Source organism: Crocuta crocuta, unplaced genomic scaffold, assembly GCF_008692635.1.
Source record: "Crocuta crocuta isolate KB4526 unplaced genomic scaffold, BGI_CrCroc_1.0 scaffold153, whole genome shotgun sequence".
Lineage (NCBI taxonomy): Eukaryota > Metazoa > Chordata > Mammalia > Carnivora > Hyaenidae > Crocuta > Crocuta crocuta.
Genome location: NW_027529525.1, coordinates 4,103,670 through 4,122,291, shown reverse-complemented (window position 1 = coordinate 4,122,291; position 18,622 = coordinate 4,103,670). Strand labels below are relative to the sequence as shown.

Below are 18,622 nucleotides of genomic sequence, written 5' to 3'. Positions count from 1 at the left end.
GATTCTATATCTCCCTCTTTCTCTGACCCTCCCCTGCTCACGCTGCCTCTCTCTCTCTCAGAAATAAATAAAACATTTAAAAAAAACTTAAAAAATTTTTTTTAAATAATCTAAACAAAGATGCTATCAAGCCAGAGTCTGAATTGGGAGTGGTGGTGACTCGTGCCCAAGCAGGGAAGGCTGGGCTGAGCCAGGTGGGCTCCAGGTGAGCCAGGCGTTGGCTCTGTCCTTGCAGGTTTCTGAGAGAAGTTGAGCAGCCTGGCCTGAGTGCTTTATAGGAAGTCATGTATTCCATTTCCCTTCCCCCCTCCCATAGATTTCATTTGATTTAGAAAAATAGGAGTATTCATTTCATATGAAGAATGTTAATAGGGTCTTTGAAATGCATCTTTTCCTCTTACTTGTATTATTAAAGTAATCTATTCTGTTGCCATTCAAGAAACTGAGTGGTCAATCATATATTTCAATGTTCAAAATAACACAAAGCACTGGCAGCTCTCTGCCCTCATATCTTGACCACAGCAGGAGAGTATTAGATGTTTTATGAGCGATGTTTTTCAATTATCCTAAATTTTGAAAAACAATTTGCATTAGTAAAAAAATGTCAATAAAAGCTCAAAACAAGATTAAAGACCCAATTTTCAAATGCTACCTTTTTTTTTCCTGTTATTTCCCTGATGACTTAGCTAGCATTCATTTCCAATTCAAATGGTAACATGCTGACTCGCTGAACAGACTTGCCTCATAGTCACAAAAGAATTTCTTGACTATGAATTAAAAAAAAGAAGCTAACTAATCTTGAATAAGAAAGCATTCTGCACACAAATATACTTACTTTTTCACCAGTGTGTGTGAATTTTGATACTCAGTGTTTCTGGAGAATTCCTTTTCTTCTGAGGCAAGGGCTTTTTTTTTTTTCAGTCAATCTCTTTGAAAGGTTAGTGAACTCTAAATATTGTTCAGAGAGTGTAGGAAAAGAATGACTCCACGGAGACAGGTTCTCCTGTAATGTGCACTGATCAGTTACTGTCTCTGCCATCCTATTTATAGCCTCTGGACCTGGCATGGAGCCAATTGCAAAGAAGACCCAAGATCCTTCCTTAATCATGTTTATGTATCTGAGGTAGAAAGCAATCACTGCCTTCTCTTTTCTGCACAAAAATATCTAACAGATGGTGGCTTAAGATTTTTAGGCTTTAGAATTTCTTTTTAAATCAGTCATCCTAGCCTATCTTTATCCCCAACTATGGTTTTTTCTTTACTGACACCACAGATTTATTCTCCAATTGGAAAGAAAACATTTAATCTATTAGTTTATCTTTCGGAAGCATCTTTTTTAGGTGATAGTAACATCCAAGTTGAACTCTGTTTTATATTGCTTATTGGCTTGTTTTACTCACTAGTTTGCGGCGTACATCCGGGCAGCTGTCCGCAAAGAAAAGGGGCTCCCCATCCTTGTAGAACTTCTAAGAATGGACAATGACAGAGTTGTTTCTTCTGTGGCAACTGCCCTGAGGAATATGGCACTAGATGTTCGCAACAAGGAGCTCATAGGTATGTGCTGGTGACAAGGTAAGCTATAAAAAGAGAGTAACGGTTATAAGACTCTCCTTTTGATTTATATAAAAAGATGACATTTAAACTGATCAGCTGAATTCTACTATAGGGCTTCTTGGCATATTTGGGTGCCCTTTGTGGTGTCTGTCTTTTGTGACCATTCTTTTTCAGCAAGAGGTAAGCTTATTAATTAAAAAGATTGATGAGGGAAGGTATATTTTCAAGAAAGGTTCATTTCCTGAGTCACAAAATAAATTAATTCTCCATTTCTGATTTTTGAGACTGGTATCTGCTAATTTACCAACTACCATGCTCTAAGTAAAAAAAAAAAAAAAAAAAAAGAAATGACATAAATGGTTTGTAGCTTTTCCCTCTCAGATCTGTGTAACCACTGTCGAAGGCCATTTACACACATGGGTAGATTGGGTACAAAATGGCTGGAGGCATCCATCCTCAGGGCTGTAGGGTCCAAATGTAGGGTTGGCACTTGCATGAACCTGACACTGAGCACCTTTTCAAGTTTGACACACTCACCAACTTAGCTTGCTTGACTCCAAGGGCACTGCCACACTCAAGCAGACTGTGGGGTAAAGGAAAGATCAGACTCTCCAGTTGACCTCATTTAACCCCTGGATCTGCAGCTCCCTGGTTGTGTAACCTGGATGTCCTGTGGTAAGCCCACCCTGCCTCCGTCCTTTCATCTAAATTTGAAAACTTCCTAAGCCCCATGTCTGAAAGGGAGCCAACCACTCTGTCCTCGCTGTGGGTTTGCTGTGCAAATCAAATGAGAGAATGAAGCAGCTCTTTATAAACCGCCAAGCTCCACACCAGCCCCACAGCTGACAACAAGCCAGGAGAGAGAGAGAGATTTGACAGGCTCTCCTGTGAATTAGTGAATAGGTAATAGGTACTGAACTCATTAAAATATGCCTGCCCTGGGCCACCTGGGTGGCTCAGTCAGTTGGGCCTCTGACTTTGGCTCAGGTCATGATCTCACAGTTTGTGACTTTTTTTATCATGTTTTTTTTTAAAATAGTTTATTGTCAAGTTGGTTTCCATATAATACCCAGTGCTCATCCCCACAAGTGCCCTCCTTCATGGCTTTAAGCCCCACATCAGGCTCTGTACTGACAGCTTGGAGCCTGGAGCCTGCTTTGGATTCTGTGTCTCATTCCCTCTCTGCCCTCCCCTGTTTGTGAGCTGTCTCTCAAAAATAAATAAATGTAAAAAAAAAATGTATTTTTTAATGTCTGCTGTGAGATGGGGGGGTGGGGGACACACAGATGGAGGAAGGAGGGATACAAAGACCAAGGGCAGTAATACTTAAAGATTGCCTTGAGGATTCAGTGTGGCAACTTACAGGAAAGCCCCTATGCAGTGCCTGGCAGAATTGCTATTTTAAATTACCACCTAGGTTAACCTGCTCTTAACACACCACTCCTTTGAGCCAAATTGTCCCCCAAGGAGTGAAAAGGAGCTTTCTCCACACCCTGTTCGTCCAGTCCAGCTGGTGCCTGATGCCAGTATGCATTATAACTGTTGGTTCCCACACTTCTTGAGAGAAATCCTTTAGGTTCTTAAAGAGATTTTTAAAAAATTATTTTTACATCCATACTGTTTTGATTTCTTGTAAGAAGCTCATACAGTTTGGGAGTTCCTAATGCTAAAAAATAAAGGGTTGGCAACATAGGATTGAGGCCTGTCACTCCACAGCCGGGAGGGGACACAGGAGCGCAGAGGTGCAGGGGCACTGAAGGCCAAGACCTCTGGGAAGGGGGGCCGTGTTTGCCAAGCCCTGGCCTTCTCTCGGAGCATCCCTGTGTTTCCTGTGAATGTCTCGACTCCCTTTTATACTTTCAAGGGCATACCTATGAGCATTTTTTTTTACCCAGCTGGAGCATTCTTGAATGGTTTTATGGATCACTTTCTTGTTTCTTTCTCTATAAAGATCCCTCCTTTCCTGAGGTCTGAGCCCCTCCCAGATTCAATATTCAACTCTAATTTATTCAGTACTTCTGTTACTAAGAACCATCCCCTTCTTCCTTCACTCTCTGCTCATGTCCATCACCAGCACTAGCCGTTTTTCACAAGGAAACCAAGTTTTGTCACTCTCATGAAAGTTAACTGCATACTCCACTGACTCGGACCAACCCAGCTGTCTAGAGCTGCAGGCTCCGAGGGGACCACAGGCTCACTCTCACAGCCAGAGTGAGCTGCCTTATCCCAGTCTCCGGGGGCAATTTAAAGTTGTGCCTCAGCAAAATGACGAATTACATGTCATGGACATTTTGGTTTTTCGTGAGTATTCAAAATCACCAGTGCTAACTTCCATCTGTTCTAAAAACCACATTTGTCTTCTGGCTTACAATGTCAATACTGTTTTCCCCCTATTCACAACAGTGTTCACTGTGAGTAAGCCAGAGCCTTCCCTTTGAAATGCTGTAAATTATGCAGCATGTAGTCAGGGCCTATCTTCTGCTTACCATTGTATATAAATAGGCCTTTAATAAAAAACCCATTTTGTATCCACTCAATTATTAGCATAGAAAAAAAAACTAAGAAAATATTTACTTGAGCTTTAGTTCATTTCTTTTGTTTGTCATGCAGTTATTCTAGTTTGTCAGTTGGTAATTGAAATTGAAAAAGCTAGAGATAATCTCTTGAGAAAGAAGTAAGGGAAATGGAGCATCTGTAAAGAAATGCTTCAGTAGCTGGGGATTTTCCCAGCATTGTCCCATCAAGAACTCTGTTATACTGGGGTACCTGGGTGGCTCAGTCAGTTGATTAAGCATCCAACTCCCAATTTTCAGCTCAGGTCATTATCTCATGGATCTTCAGATCAAGCCTCAAATTGGGCTCCACACTAATAGCTCAGAGCCTACTTGTAATTCTGTCTCTCCTCTTTCTCTGTCCCATCCCCTGCTCTCACGTGCGCATTCGCACTCTCTCAAAAGAAACAAACCTCTATTATATTGCATTGCCCCTATGATATAATCAGGCATCATTTTAATGCCAAATGTTATGTGCGTCCTTTAAAAGAAACTAACCTGGGGGCGCCTGGGTGGCTCAATCAGTTAAGCATCTGACTTCAGCTCAGGTCATGATCTCGTGGTCTGTCCATTCGAGCCCCGCATTGGGCTCTAGCATTTCAGAGCCTAGAGCCTGCTTTGGATTCTGTGTCTTCCTCTCTCTCTGCCTCTCTCTCAAAAATAAATAAATGTATTTTTTAAAAAAGAAAGTAACCTGTTATCACTATTGAAGTCAGACCAGCTGATATTTACCTTTAACTTGATAAAAATGTGTAATTGTACCCACCTGAAAGATTTAATGAAAAGTATTGTTTGGCAGCCTTACCTAGTCCAACTTTAAAACTTATCCAGAGATCAGTTTTTAAAAGCATTAAGAGGAAGTTAAGGTCTTTTTGATGAATAGGAATTCAAGTGAAAATAAAGCTTATTTTTATCATTTATTTCTCACTGTTAAGGAAGATAGTTGAACTAAAGCAACTTGATGAATATCCCAAACTGTATACATTTTCTTTTAGTGGCTGTATAAAATTGTTATGTTTTATAAACCAATTATTTCTTCAAGTGGCATTGCAGTAAAGATTAACTTCACCCCTTAGTTTATAATGTTTGTCACTTTCTATTCTGCCATGTGTTTTTTTTTTCCTACTACTGTCTTCTGAGGTTCTATTTTTAAGAGACAACACACTGTCAGGATCTTTCAACAGCAACAATGACAAAAACCTATACTTTCTGAAAGCAGAATGAAATCCTTTCCATTCGGCAGGTAAATATGCCATGCGAGACCTGGTCAACCGGCTTCCCGGTGGCACCGGCCCCAGCGTGCTGTCTGATGAGACCATGGCGGCCATCTGCTGTGCTCTGCATGAGGTCACCAGCAAAAACATGGAGAACGCCAAAGCCCTGGCCGACTCGGGGGGGATAGAGAAGCTGGTGAACATAACCAAGGGCAGAGGAGACAGGCAAGTCTGGCGCAAGGAGATGGGATTGTCCTGTGCTAAGGGCTTTTGTGGAGGATATTTCCTTTTGGAAACAATTTATTTCTGCATATCATACACACCAATAAGCTAAACAGTCTCCACCAATTAAAACCTGTTTTGTTGGGAGAGGCATGTGCAGTCACATGGCCCCTTTTTTCTGGTGTTTACTTTGTTGTAATACCCCTACATCCACTTTTGTCTCCAAAGCCATGTTTGGTTGTGCTGACCCCAGTAAGAATCAGAAATGCTATGATGAGGGAAATCTGGGGGCACCGTTTCCCTTTCACCTTTGACTCTGCTCCATGCTTTGGGGCCTGTTCTGCAAAAACATTGAATCCTCAGTTCTGGGACTGATTCCTCTGCCAGGTGCCTAAAAAAGTATTAAAAATCACTGCTGTGTGGCCTCAGGATGTGCCCTGGGCTTGGATTATACATTTCCCTTTGCTTCTGGGTGACACCTAATTGATGAAGCAGGAGAAGTAGGGATTAGAGAATTGGTGGCAAAAATAGAAGATATTTTTGTCACAGAGCTATAGCAGTTGACAATTTGCCTTAGTATCAAATCAAAGAATCATTCAAGGAAGTGGGAAGTAGGACTGCGTGGAGCATTCGAAACACAGAGGACAGCAGCCACGTGACCCATAAAATGGCACCTCTGTCCCCACTTGCCACCCCATCCCCTGCTCTGTTCTTCACAGCACTGATTAACCCCTGATATGCTACATAGGGCTTTCCCTGCATCTGACTCCCCCAGGAGCAGGGACTTTGTCTTTTCTTCTACCATCTATGTGGAGAACAAAACCTGACCCATGATGGGTACTCAGTAAATATTTATTACCTGACTAAGTGACAGTGCTAGAACTCACTTTACTTCTTGTCTAATCTTTCAGTTTATACTTTCGAAGGAATTTCTAAAATATAAGAGTAATGCCACAAAGCATAGTCTCATCCCCTAGAAGTCACAGCTGTCAACATTAACCATATTTCCTTTCAGTACTTTTTTCTTACGTATCTTTTTTTATCTCATTAGTAATAAATGCACATGCACACCTTTTTATTTCAAAGGAAATGAAATGTTACAGATAAAGCTAAGGGAACCATAATCACTTTTTGTGCTCTTAAAATTTCATTAAAGGGCCTTCATTTGTGAAAGGCATAAGAAGAAACTAGAGAAATGCTGAACCAACGCCAAAACCTTTCTATATAAAAAAAAAAAAACAACGAAAAATCCCATCCAGTGTAATCTTTTTTTCAAAACAAGGTACTCAGAAAGTTCTGGATCAACTCAGGTTGTCCTCTGAACACACATTTATTGTCCCTTACGAGTCATTCACCAAGTTTGCTGCTCACCTGCTATGTGCTAGAGCAGTGAGCACATCTCCCAGCAACCCCTACCCCTGGGTAACTTACATGCCCCAGCAAGGTAGATGAGACACCAGTGAGTAAGAAACAGCAGGTAGCCTGTCAGATGCAGATGGGACAAATAATAAAATCAGAAAAGGTGATAAGGAGAAAGTAAAAGGGCCTGAGATAGAAGAGCTCCTCGTGCATGTGGTGGGCAGCAGGAAGCCAGTGGGAACAGAGCAAGTCAGGAGTGGTGCAGGGAGGAGATGTAACAAGATATATAGGACTCCGTGGGTCAGTGTAAAGACTTTGACTTACTCTGAGGAAAACTGAAAGCCACTGGAGATCATTCAGCAGAGGAGGGACACAATCTGCCTTCCCTTAAAGGGGTCATCATGACTTGACAAGCCCTCCCCTCCACCAAGTAGAGATTAACGGTGGCAGTAATTGTGGTGGTGAAGTGGTCAATTCTGACATGGTTGAAGGAGTGAATGGAATTTGCCGAAGGATCAGATGAACAGCAGGAGAGGAGGAAATGTCACGGATGACCTCAAGGTCTTTGGCAAAAAACACCACATGATGAAATTGCACTTACCAGCATGGGGAAGCCTATGGGAACAGGCTTTTCAGGGAAGACCAGGTGTTTGTTTTGGACATGTTACATTTAAGACATCTATTAGATGTCCATGTGAAAAGTGTCTGGTCGGCAGTAGAATATTCCGGAGTTGAGTTCAGGATAGAGGTCCAAGCTAGAAATAAAATTTGGGAGTCATCTGTGTATAAATGGCATATTTAGAGAAGTGAAATGAGCTGAAATGGATAAAGAACTGTAAATGGACAAAAGAGAGGCTTAAGGGCTGATATATCTCAGAAGTCAAGGAAATGAGGGGCCAGCAAAAGAGCTCAAGAAAGAGTAGCCAGAGCATTCAGAAGAAACGTGTGGTGTCTTGGAAACCAAGAAAGGAAGTGCTTCAAAGGTGAGCACGTGTCAGTGCTCTTGCTTAACCAGACAGGATGGTGACAGTTGAGACTTGTACAGTTAACACTACTGATGTCACACGTTTAAGAGAAAATGAGAAATTAGAGGATCAGAAGTAGAATTTTAAGAATACATCACTCTTGCAAGTTGTGCTGTAAAGGTGAGCACAGAAGCTTCCTTGCCTTTCTCAAGAGTTCGGCTTCTGCTGATAAAATTCGTCTTGGAGCCTAGCAGTTTGTATCGAGGTATCAAGCCTGGCACACTCCTGTTTGCCTTTCCTGCCCCCTCCCGGCTCCCTGGCACTTACAGGCAGGGAGATAAGCACCAGCAGCAGTGTCAGGACCTGGATGAGAATGGCATGGCTGTGAGGTTGAAGACCCTGCGAGGCCATCCTAGGTATCAGAAATTTCATCTCCTTGTTTCTTTTGTTTGTTTTTTGAAGTATCTCTTTGCTCTGTGGCCCATTATGAAAATAGAAAATTTAGAACAGCTTTGAGTGGGTTGATTTGACTTGGTTCTGCCCTTGACTCATGAAAAACACTGAGAAGAGGGAGTCTGAGGTGGGAGTGGATATACATGCAGAAATGCCCCACCTCCAGGAAGAGAGAGAGCACCGCCAATGAACATACCTATCCCTCATCCTCCTCGGGACCCTCAGAATCATCTCAGCCTATATTCTGTTGTTTGGAGCAGAGAAAATGCTTCCAGCCTGCCAACCTCACTACTTCTCCCCCTCCTAAGAATTTAATTAGGAAGATAAGAGGAGATCAGATTTTAGATACTGTGGTACACATGTGAAGTCGAATTTTCAGTGTTGAGATGAACTGTGAAGAGGTATTCCATTATCCTTACGGCTGACTCCCCAGTGCTGATCCACCCCTAATGTGATCTCCAGGCCTGTGCTGAGGCCACTGATTTAGAGGAGCGGGGAACAGCAGTGACTCATGGTGAGCAGCGCTTGAACAGAGCGCCAGTATTCAGCAAATGTCTTCAGAGAGGAGAATTTACAACTGACCATGTTTTCCAAAGTGAACATTAGAGTACACATGTACATTTGTTTACCCAGAGGCATAAATAAGAAGGCAATGCAGGTGTTTATATGAAGACTAGTAAGGGGGGAAACATTTAAATTGGGAGGGTCCTCAATACTCAGGATGTGCTTTTGTGGTTGCCTTAACCCCACAGCCCCAGGGAAGTCGGTCCCATGGGAAATCTGGGGGGAGGCAAGGGGCTGACACCTGGAAGAGGCCTCCAGCGTAGAGGGTCACAGCATCTCACCACAGACTTGAGTGCCTGAGAGTCTCACTTTGTTCCCTGCCACCTGGGCCAGCCCTGAACCTGCCCAACTCCCAAGTACACCTGATTCCTCGGTTGTTTTTTTCCAACAGCAGCCCCTGTGCCCTCTGGTCCTTGGAGAGATAGCCTCTTGATCACTGGTTTGTAGCTTAAATCTCTGCAAATGGAGCCTGGGGTTGTGCCTCCCACATTCATTAACATCATCACTTTCTCCCTAGATCATCTCTGAAAGTGGTGAAAGCAGCAGCCCAGGTCTTGAATACATTATGGCAATATCGGGACCTCCGGAGCATTTATAAAAAGGTAACTTACAAGAATAGCTCTGGCATAATTAGCATTCATCAGAGCACACATTCATAATCATTTATTGTAATGAAATGTCATTATTCATTTTGAGAGGTTTCTTTTTCTCTTTTAACTCCACAGGATGGGTGGAATCAGAACCATTTTATTACACCTGTGTCGACGTTAGAGCGAGACCGATTCAAATCACATCCTTCCTTGTCTACCACCAACCAACAAATGTCACCCATCATTCAGTCAGGTCAGTAGGCAAACTCCACTCCTTCGTGAGAACATTTGTGTGACAGACGTTATTTTCCAGCCAGGGAAGACTGAACGTAGATGATTAAGCCTGTCACCTCCAAACACTTAGGAGGTGGATTTGCTCTTCAAGCTAAGACCCTTCTTTGGGAACTACATGCCATTGTAAACAACAGATCCACTTTCCTCCTTCCATTTTCAAAGTTGATGCAAGTTTACACACAAAAGTATCCCAGGGCCCTCCATCCCATCTAGTCCCCCAATTCTGCTTTACTAGGTTTGAGAAGGGGCCTGGGAATCTGTTTGACAGGCTGGCCAGGCAAAGCAGACGCAGTAGAGGGGCGCACGTTGAGAACCACTGGGTTATGCCTGGAAACAGCTGCCCTGTCTGCCCTCTGGCCATAAGTTTGGAATCTCCTCGAAAGCGATTTTTTAGTTTTCTTCGTGAGAACTCTTAGGGTCCTCTGGACATGACCTTTACATCTGCATTCTGGGGAAGCCACGGTCTCCTATGCCTTCCTTCTTCCCAGTTAAACCTCCATCCCCTGGCTGTATTCCAGACCCTACCCCTGCCTGCCATACACACCCCTGCCCCCACACCCACGACTGATGGGAACAAGCCCCACAGGTGGGTTTGCAGGAATTCCCTTTGATTTGTAAGTTGAGAATCTTGGCAACCACACTACCTGCTTATTAGTGTCTGATTTGGTAGAAAGAACATTCTGAGACTCAGACAGTTTTATTTACATGTATATATGGACAGAATATTACTCCCAAGCCCAGTTAGTCCTATAAATTTAATTCTTAGTTAAATGAAATAGGAAAAGTAATAAATATCTTTTTTTATTTGGCTTTAAATCTCCCATTCTGACTCATAAATATTATCTGTTGTATTCCACTGCACTACTGCTGGCAGTCTTATTTCTCACATGGACAAATGTGGCCAAAAAGACAAATATAGGACTGGTGGTTCTTGCCACATAATTGGATGTCTCCACTTGTACTAAGAATTTTTTGAGATTATCTGTGCCTACTGCATCGGTGTATATTTTTATCTTAGTTTTTAAATTATGAGTTGTTTTCTTCAAAGAGACGTAATGCTTGGGTTTTGACATCCTTGCTGAGCTCCCAGCTGTAGCCTGTGGCTGTCTTTTTTATAAAAATGCTCACAACCCTTTAGGGACTCAGAAATAGGGGTGTCAGGGGAAACAAGAGACTTGGCTGCTTAACAGGCAAAAGAATAATTTCAGACAGATGAGGACATAATTACTAAACAATGAACTTATTTGAGGACCTCATATGTCCACACTGGACAGTGTTGATGAGCCCATCCACATTCCTAGGTGTGCCTTTTTGGATTCCATTTGAGAGGAATGATAGAATTCACACTTGTTTCTCCAGTGATTCTAAGGGCTAATCCTCCATCTCTCAGCACTGATGTGGTCTCGACTTACTGGTACTTCTGATGCCTTCTCGCTAATGTAATTGTGGGAGGCGGGGGTGGGGGTGCATGATCTTTGTCCTGCTACTTTCTAGAAAGTAAACAAGGTGAGTAGCACAGAGACACAGCCCATGCATGCTCACCTCTGCTTACCACACAGCAGCCCTACGGCAGCCAAGTTACCTTTCAGGGAAAATATTTCAGTGTCCCACCTCTAAAAGCAACAAGGCATGCAGAACCACTGGTGGCAAGGTTTGCAGGCAGCTGCTTTCAAGTGGATCAAGTGAATAAGTGGCCACTTTTATTTATGATTAACTTTAGTGCAAGCAAGATGACTTTTTAATGAGAAAAAAAGATATGTGATGCTTTCCCTCCATGCAGAAATGCCAACAGGAGACCTACGGATAGATATGTTGTTATTAAATGTCTGGCTCAAGCTGGGATAAAAAAATCTTCCAGGGTTTTGTTGAGACTGGACTTCTTAGCACTGTGAACTTCTCAAGGAGCCAGGCTTACTGAGTTTACAAAATTTCCCTGACATATGATCACCATAAAAAGAATTATAAATGTGATGGGCTGGGTACTCTTATCCAAACACATTTAGAGATGCAGATATGTTTGAAATAATTAAAAATCAAAATATGCCATAAAACATCTATTTACTAAAGAACTGTGCATAAAGGATAATTGACGGGTGTTTTACAAGCATCCAAACTGAGGTCATAAAATAGCAAATGGACCTCTTGCATGGCTAAGAAGTTAGTCTCACTTGAATGCCGAGGCCCATCTCTGGAAAGGCTGCGTGGTTTCTGCGCTGAGCCCCTACCTGGGCAGCGCTTCAGCTCTCTGACGCTCTGATCTCACCACATGCACCGATCCTCCCAGCAGCGGGCCTGCAGGTCGCCTCCCTGGTCTTCACCACTGACTGCTCTTCAACTCACAGCACCTCCAAAAGCTGATTTTTAGCATCAGCTGCGTGGCGTTTCTAATTGCTGACTTGTGTTTTTCCAGAGAGGATTTTGCAGAGACACTGACAGTATGCTTTCTCTTTCTTCTCCTTTCTCTCTCCCTTCTCCTGCCTCTCCCTTCAGTCGGCAGCACCTCCTCCTCACCAGCACTGTTAGGAATCAGAGACCCTCGCTCTGAATACGATAGGACCCAGCCACCTATGCAGTATTACAATAGCCAAGGGGATGCCACACATAAAGGCCTGTACCCTGGTAAGATGCCAGCTGGGTGTGTGATAGAGTATCTCGAAAAGCCACGTGTTTCCAGGCACCCTGCCAGCAGCCTGGGAAATAGCCCATGCCTGTATTGAGACGGTCCCCCAGCAGCAAACCATGTTCTAGTCTCACCGTTTCCTACTTCTAGGGCTGTTGCCTTTTCAACTTGTTTTAAGGGAAACAAGCTACAGTAGTGGCCGAGTGACCACAGATAAAAAAAAGCACTGTATCCAAATGGGAGATGGTTTCTGGCTCTCCCCCAGTGCATTCCCTTTGCTCTGCTCCCCCCACCCCCATCCGTGCAGTGTGTCCCTGTGTGTCACATGTATCAGAACTCTTGAGTCTGTGTCGCTTTGCAAGGCCACACCTAGACTGGTTCATCTTTTAAATTCAAACCTGAGAATGGTGATCAATTTCATTTACAGTCTCATGGAAAAAGAGTTTGAATGAATAACATAAGGTGATGCTTCCCAGGGTGATTATATTTTAAGAATAACAAAAATAATGTTGCATTGTATTAATATTTTTATGTCATTCTGAAAGCTGGGCATATAATTTACTTAAAGGATGCCAGCCCGAAGAGTTTCCAGCATTCCATACCGTCCCCATTCTCGACTCTCTTGCAAATTATAACTACTCTAGAGGTTTCAAATAAGGCAGTGTGACTGAGCTACCACAAAAGAGTACTCTTTTCTCAAAAGACCTATTTATTAAAAAGAAATAAATAAAAGCTGGTGGCAACTTAACTGCTGGGGGAGCCGTCTCAGTTGTGCTGTTGTCTTTGAAATTGTGATTTCACAGGACTGTTTACTAATCGACTATTGTTACTATGGCAATTAATAGCTCAGAAAATTGCAGATGCTACATTTCAAACACCAAGCTCTTTGCAAAGGAAATGCACAAACTGAAGTGCGTTGTTCCTTCAGATTCGCAGCAGCCTGCTTTATTTTAAAGATCACCTCCTTAGCATGCATGCCCTTCTGTATCTTCTTTGCTTGCTTCAATAAACTAATTTGCCTCAAGTATGTTTCATTTTCCTCATTAAAAAAAAAAAATCTCTGAGCCCTAACAGTACTAGAAGGGTAGCCAATGACGTCATTAGGAGTCTGCTGTGGACTCTTGAAGACCATCATCTGATTATCAGATCCTTTTTGTTTGAAAATGTAGTTAAATATGGCAGACACAAGACTGTGCCTCTATGTGGCCAAACAGATTAGAACATGCCTATGCCTGCTATTTCCAGGACCTGGGACTTTAAATCATGTGCTGAAGGCATGGAGCTTGTTCTCATATGTTTCCCTTCCCCCATCTGACCCAGGGCTCTAGCTCAAAGCCCTGGAAAAGTGAAGTCCCTCGGCTCAGGGAGCAAGGCTGCTGTTCCGAGCCAGCCAGGGAAATCTTCACAGGTATGAACAGCTCCCCACAGTGACCAGAGGTTGAGAAGGAAACCTTCTGGTATTCTGGCATTGCTTTTTGGTAAAACACACACATGGCTTATCTTGGTCATATCCATTAGCCCCTAACAGCCCTGGGGTGAGCAGCAGCCAGGCTAGACCCAGGGAACTCAGACTTCTGACTGTCCCTATCTACACTGGCCCTGGGAAAGGCAGGCCCTGTCAGGGAGCCCACACAGCCTAATGGACCAGAGTCATGAGCACTAGTTTTAATTTCATAAAATATTTTTTTACAGGCTCCAGCAAACCTTCACCAATTTACATCAGTTCCTATTCCTCACCAGCAAGAGAACAAAATAGACGGCTACAGGTGAATTTGCAATGTCATTTTTTACAGAAGGTCGATTAGCAGGGATCAACACAGTAAGGGGTCTGCGCCGGTGACTTAGCAGGGCTGGGCCAACACAGCAGGGGCCAAGGAGCTTTCCCTGGGGGTCTCTGATACTCCTCAGAAGCTCATCTGTGGTTTAAGCAAATCACTTCCACAGTAGCCCATGTGCTTGAATATCCAAATCTGTGCTGATGGGAACCAGCTGAGAAGTCTTTAACTCTTACTCTTTGCCCAATAATCTCCTTTTCCCACTCCTTTTTTCTCTTAACCTCTAAAATCTCTTCCATCCTCTGTGTGGGGAAAGGTTGGTAAGCATCCTTCATTCTCTCATGTCATTGTTCTCTTTTCTGTACGCCTCATTCCCCATCTTCATGACTCCCTCCGTATCCACACATCTGTGGTTTGAAAACACTTGAGTCTGTGGCCAGGTGTCCATTAGTCTCAGAAGTCAAAGTGGACTCAGCCCTACTGGGGTGGACCCCACTCTCCATCAGCATGGGTACTAGTGATTGTAATATACAATCTCTGCTTTCACGGGGACCTAAAATTTATTTCAGGCCTTCCTGATGCCATGCCCACATGGGTCATCTGATCTCTCCTACTTTACAATAATACATGAGCAACTGGGGTTTTCCAAACAAGCCTGTGTCTTCAACTTCAGATATGGATGCTCTAAAACCTCCCTCCATTTCATCTTTTCTCTAGATGGACAGAAAAAGAACTTCCCAAGTTATTCATAATTTATGCTATAGTTTTTAAGTCAGGAGGAAAAAAACCCTTAAAATCATAACTGTAACTTAAAAAGAGAATTTAGCTTTGAAATGCTTATAATGTTAGAATATGTTTAGTTCCAGAACATGTTTTGATACCTGTGTGGTAAATGTCTTATTAAGTGAGGGGATTTGGGCATGATTAAGAGGGAAATCAGACATAATAACCCTGATAATTTTTCTCTAAACATATTTGAAGAAATTAGTGTGAGGTCAGAGATAAGCTACGACAACACAAAAGGAAATGGGGGCAGGGTACCCTGATGTGGACGCCCTCATGTGCTCACCTTGCTTCCTTACAAATCGATTCGTCCTGGCTTGGGGAAGTCTTCTCCTTTAGAACCAATTGTTCACATGTCTCTTCCAATTTTATTACTCTGCTGCCTGGAGATTGCTTACTCCTTTAATAGTACCTCACATTTGTCCTAAAACTGAGGGATGGACTCAATCTTCATCTCTGAGGTAAATGTTTCAAAAGATGGTTCTGCACATATACAACTGTCTGAAGCATGAAAATCCAACCTCCAACTAAATTCATGATGTACTAGTGGTTCCCCTGTGTCAAAGCAAAAATCAAAGGCATCCTTTCACTGAGCATCCCCAGGTAACAAGCCCCTCCACCGCAGAGCACAGAACTGGTCGTCTAGTGAGGAAGGAAGCAGCCAGGGGCCACGTCAGGCTCTCTGGAGACACCAACTTCTAGAGGCCTTAGAAAAGGACTTGAGCAAACTCGGCCAACCCACTTATAAACCTACTTTAAAATCCTTACAGTCTACTAGCAAACATACAGCATGTACCAGAAACAACTCTGAACCATATGTTCACAAATACTGAATATTGCTTTAAAAATATGAAGCAGGAAACCCATATTAATTTCCCTTAAACACGTATTTCCAAAAATTGCTTTGATTTATTTGCTTTTTCATTTTGTCAACAGCATCAACAGCTGTATTATAGTCAAGATGACTCCAACAGAAAGAACTTTGACGCATACAGATTGTATTTGCAGTCTCCTCATAGCTATGAAGATCCTTATTTTGATGACCGAGTTCACTTTCCAGCTTCTACTGATTATTCAACACAGTATGGACTGAAATCAACCACAAATTATGTAGACTTTTATTCCACGAAACGACCTTCTTATAGAGCAGAACAGTATCCAGGGTCCCCGGACTCATGGGTGTAGCATCAAGATGCTTGGGAGAGGAACTCTTCTTTCTAACCTTGTTTGGATTGAGATGAAAAATCCGTCTTACTGATTTGCTGATGAAATGTGAAAGTGAAATGGAAGGAATGAGTGAAGAGCATTTTTTTTCTTTTTTTGAGGAATTATCAGGGAAGTAAGGAAACCTTTGGGAGAGAGGACTTTCTAAGCTCTATTTAGGTGTTAGATCTAATTACTTGTAGATTCCGTAGTCTGGTGAAGGTGTGGGCGATGTGATGAGAGGTTTGAGAAATGGGTGCAATGAGATGGGGGATGTGTAGGTCAAATCAAATTAAAGATGATTTTTTTAATGTGAATAAAGTTATGTTCTGATAGTTTGTACAGAAAAAAAAAAATAAAATGGATGCCCTTCATGTTTTATTGCTATTACTAAATGTCAAGATTGTATGCTATTATGTCTTGTAAATTTCTTTTGTTGGTGTAAATATGGAAATGCCACATTGGTTAAGTGCCATCATTTGTAATGCAGTGTGTCATTTGAAAAGAGATTTGAAGAAACTGACAGCTTAAAAGACAAATGGGAAACCCAAGGAATTGATAGCAATTAAAAACAAACTATAACACCCTTTGTTTTCAAAATGAATAGTGTACCTTTGAAGCACAAAGTCCAGTCTGGTATAGAAGCGCCATGCCCATTCCCTGCCTCTTTCATAGGACACTTCACTGCCATTTTCTATGCACATGAAAGAAAAATAAATGTGGAAATTTCATCCTTGGAAATTTGTTCCCCGTTCTTTTTTTATTTTCTCTGTGTAACATGGAAAGCACATTCTATAAATGTGACTCTAAATGCATGTTGGAAACAGTTTAAATATATTCAAGTACTATGGACTGTTCCTAGTTTTATACACTTTGTAAGATGGACGGTACCAAAGAACGAAGCTATGAAATTTCCTCCTATCTACCTTTTTATTTTTATTTGGGGGGGGGGGAATTTTTGAATCTAATGTACATTGCCATTTTATCTTTTTTTCTTTTTTCTTTCCTTCGGACTGCTGTATGTATATGTATTTACCACCACTTTTCACCTGAGTGAAATTACCTCTGGCAAGACCGGCCCTAACTAAAATTGACAAAGACTCCTCTTGACAATATTTTAAAGAACTCAGTAACTACATAAGGACAGTGGTTGGGCACTTACTGGTTGGCACCAATGTAGGAAACCAAAACAAATTCTAAATAACTCTTTTCCTGAATGATCCCATGAAACAATAATCCCTGGATTAGAGACTGAGTGGAGGAAGGCCCACATACATGACAGGGGTTCCAATAACACCGAGCAGCATTTCTTGTAAGCTTTTCTCCATTTGTCAAGATGAGGGGTACCAACACCAGGAGGACCTGTGCAATTTCTGCCCTGGATCTTACATGGGAAACAACACACGCATGGCAAGTCAAACCCAGAGCTGTTGAGTCAGCATATCCTGCAAATGAGGTACAAATCATAGATGAAAACATGTGTGCTTATGTTTGTGAGTATACAGAAGGAGATCTAGGAGAATAGTGCTTCCCTTTGTTGAACAGACTAGCCCAAGATAAGAATACAAAGTGAAACGGAAATCCAAGTACAAACAGGAATATTCCTCAAGTCTGCTAGTGGGGAGACTTAATGATGGGGGCGGGGGCTATCTGAAATGACACAAATTAAGACTTCCGGCAGTCCCTGGCCTCATGTGCCTTGGCAGAGCTCAGGAAACAGCCCTCTAGGTGGCAGACACAGCCAGATTTCCCTGAGGAACTGGCATCAGGACTTATTGAGAGTCTGGTATGCATCTGAGCTTTCAATCACTGACTTCCCTGGACCTGACATTTTCATGTCTGGGTTGAAGCCCCTTACTCGAGTCAGGAATAGGAGCAAAACTACAGTGGGCCTGATTCACAGTAACTGTTGCTTTTAGTGACCTCATCTGTCTTTGAGATAACTTAATGGACCCAGGTCCCTGACTCTGACAGGCAGGATTTCAAAAACTGATCTAAATTTGGGTTATAAAGAACCCATGTGGGTGTCCTCCCAGACCTCCTACTGGGGCCAGAAAGAGATCTATGGGTGAGGATTGGGCAGGAGATCTGATGCCCTATGAGGCTCCTTCCTTGTGACCAGAAAAAAGAAACTATAGACAGAGCCTGAAAGATACAAAACTGTATTCCTGCTTAAAAAGCTAATCCCACTCTTCCTTCCAAGGTGTAAAAATAAACAAGCCCTGCTGGAACAAAGCTTATTTCTGCTGCCCTAATGTCACAAGGTAGCATGTGAGATTCAGCCACCCAGAAGGGGTCTGTGGTTCTGCTCAGTGTGCTTCAACCACATCCTGCAGGGTCAAGGCTGAACTGACCCAGTGTTGGGAAGCTAAACCAGTGTATCTTTACCTTGACCGTACATGAGAATCACCTGGACACCTTTCACAGCTAGAAGGGCCCTATCCTGACCAATCAAAAGCACAAGCGGTGGGGGT

General features: G+C 42.6%; 1 protein-coding gene across 1 annotated transcript in view; it reads left to right on the top strand.

Moving 5' to 3' along the window:
• The window catches only part of PKP4 (plakophilin 4), a 239,164-nt gene extending 222,275 nt beyond the window's left edge, over positions 1-16,889 (top strand). Inside the window, exons 16-22 of the mRNA XM_077761029.1 lie at positions 1,404-1,554; positions 5,350-5,545; positions 9,401-9,485; positions 9,609-9,726; positions 12,258-12,386; positions 14,080-14,153; positions 15,882-16,889. Coding sequence (XP_077617155.1) covers positions 1,404-1,554; positions 5,350-5,545; positions 9,401-9,485; positions 9,609-9,726; positions 12,258-12,386; positions 14,080-14,153; positions 15,882-16,130 — 1,002 coding nt within the window. The 3' untranslated portion in view covers positions 16,131-16,889. The remainder of the gene's footprint in view (positions 1-1,403; positions 1,555-5,349; positions 5,546-9,400; positions 9,486-9,608; positions 9,727-12,257; positions 12,387-14,079; positions 14,154-15,881) is intronic.
• The last annotated feature ends 1,733 nt before the right edge of the window (positions 16,890-18,622 follow it).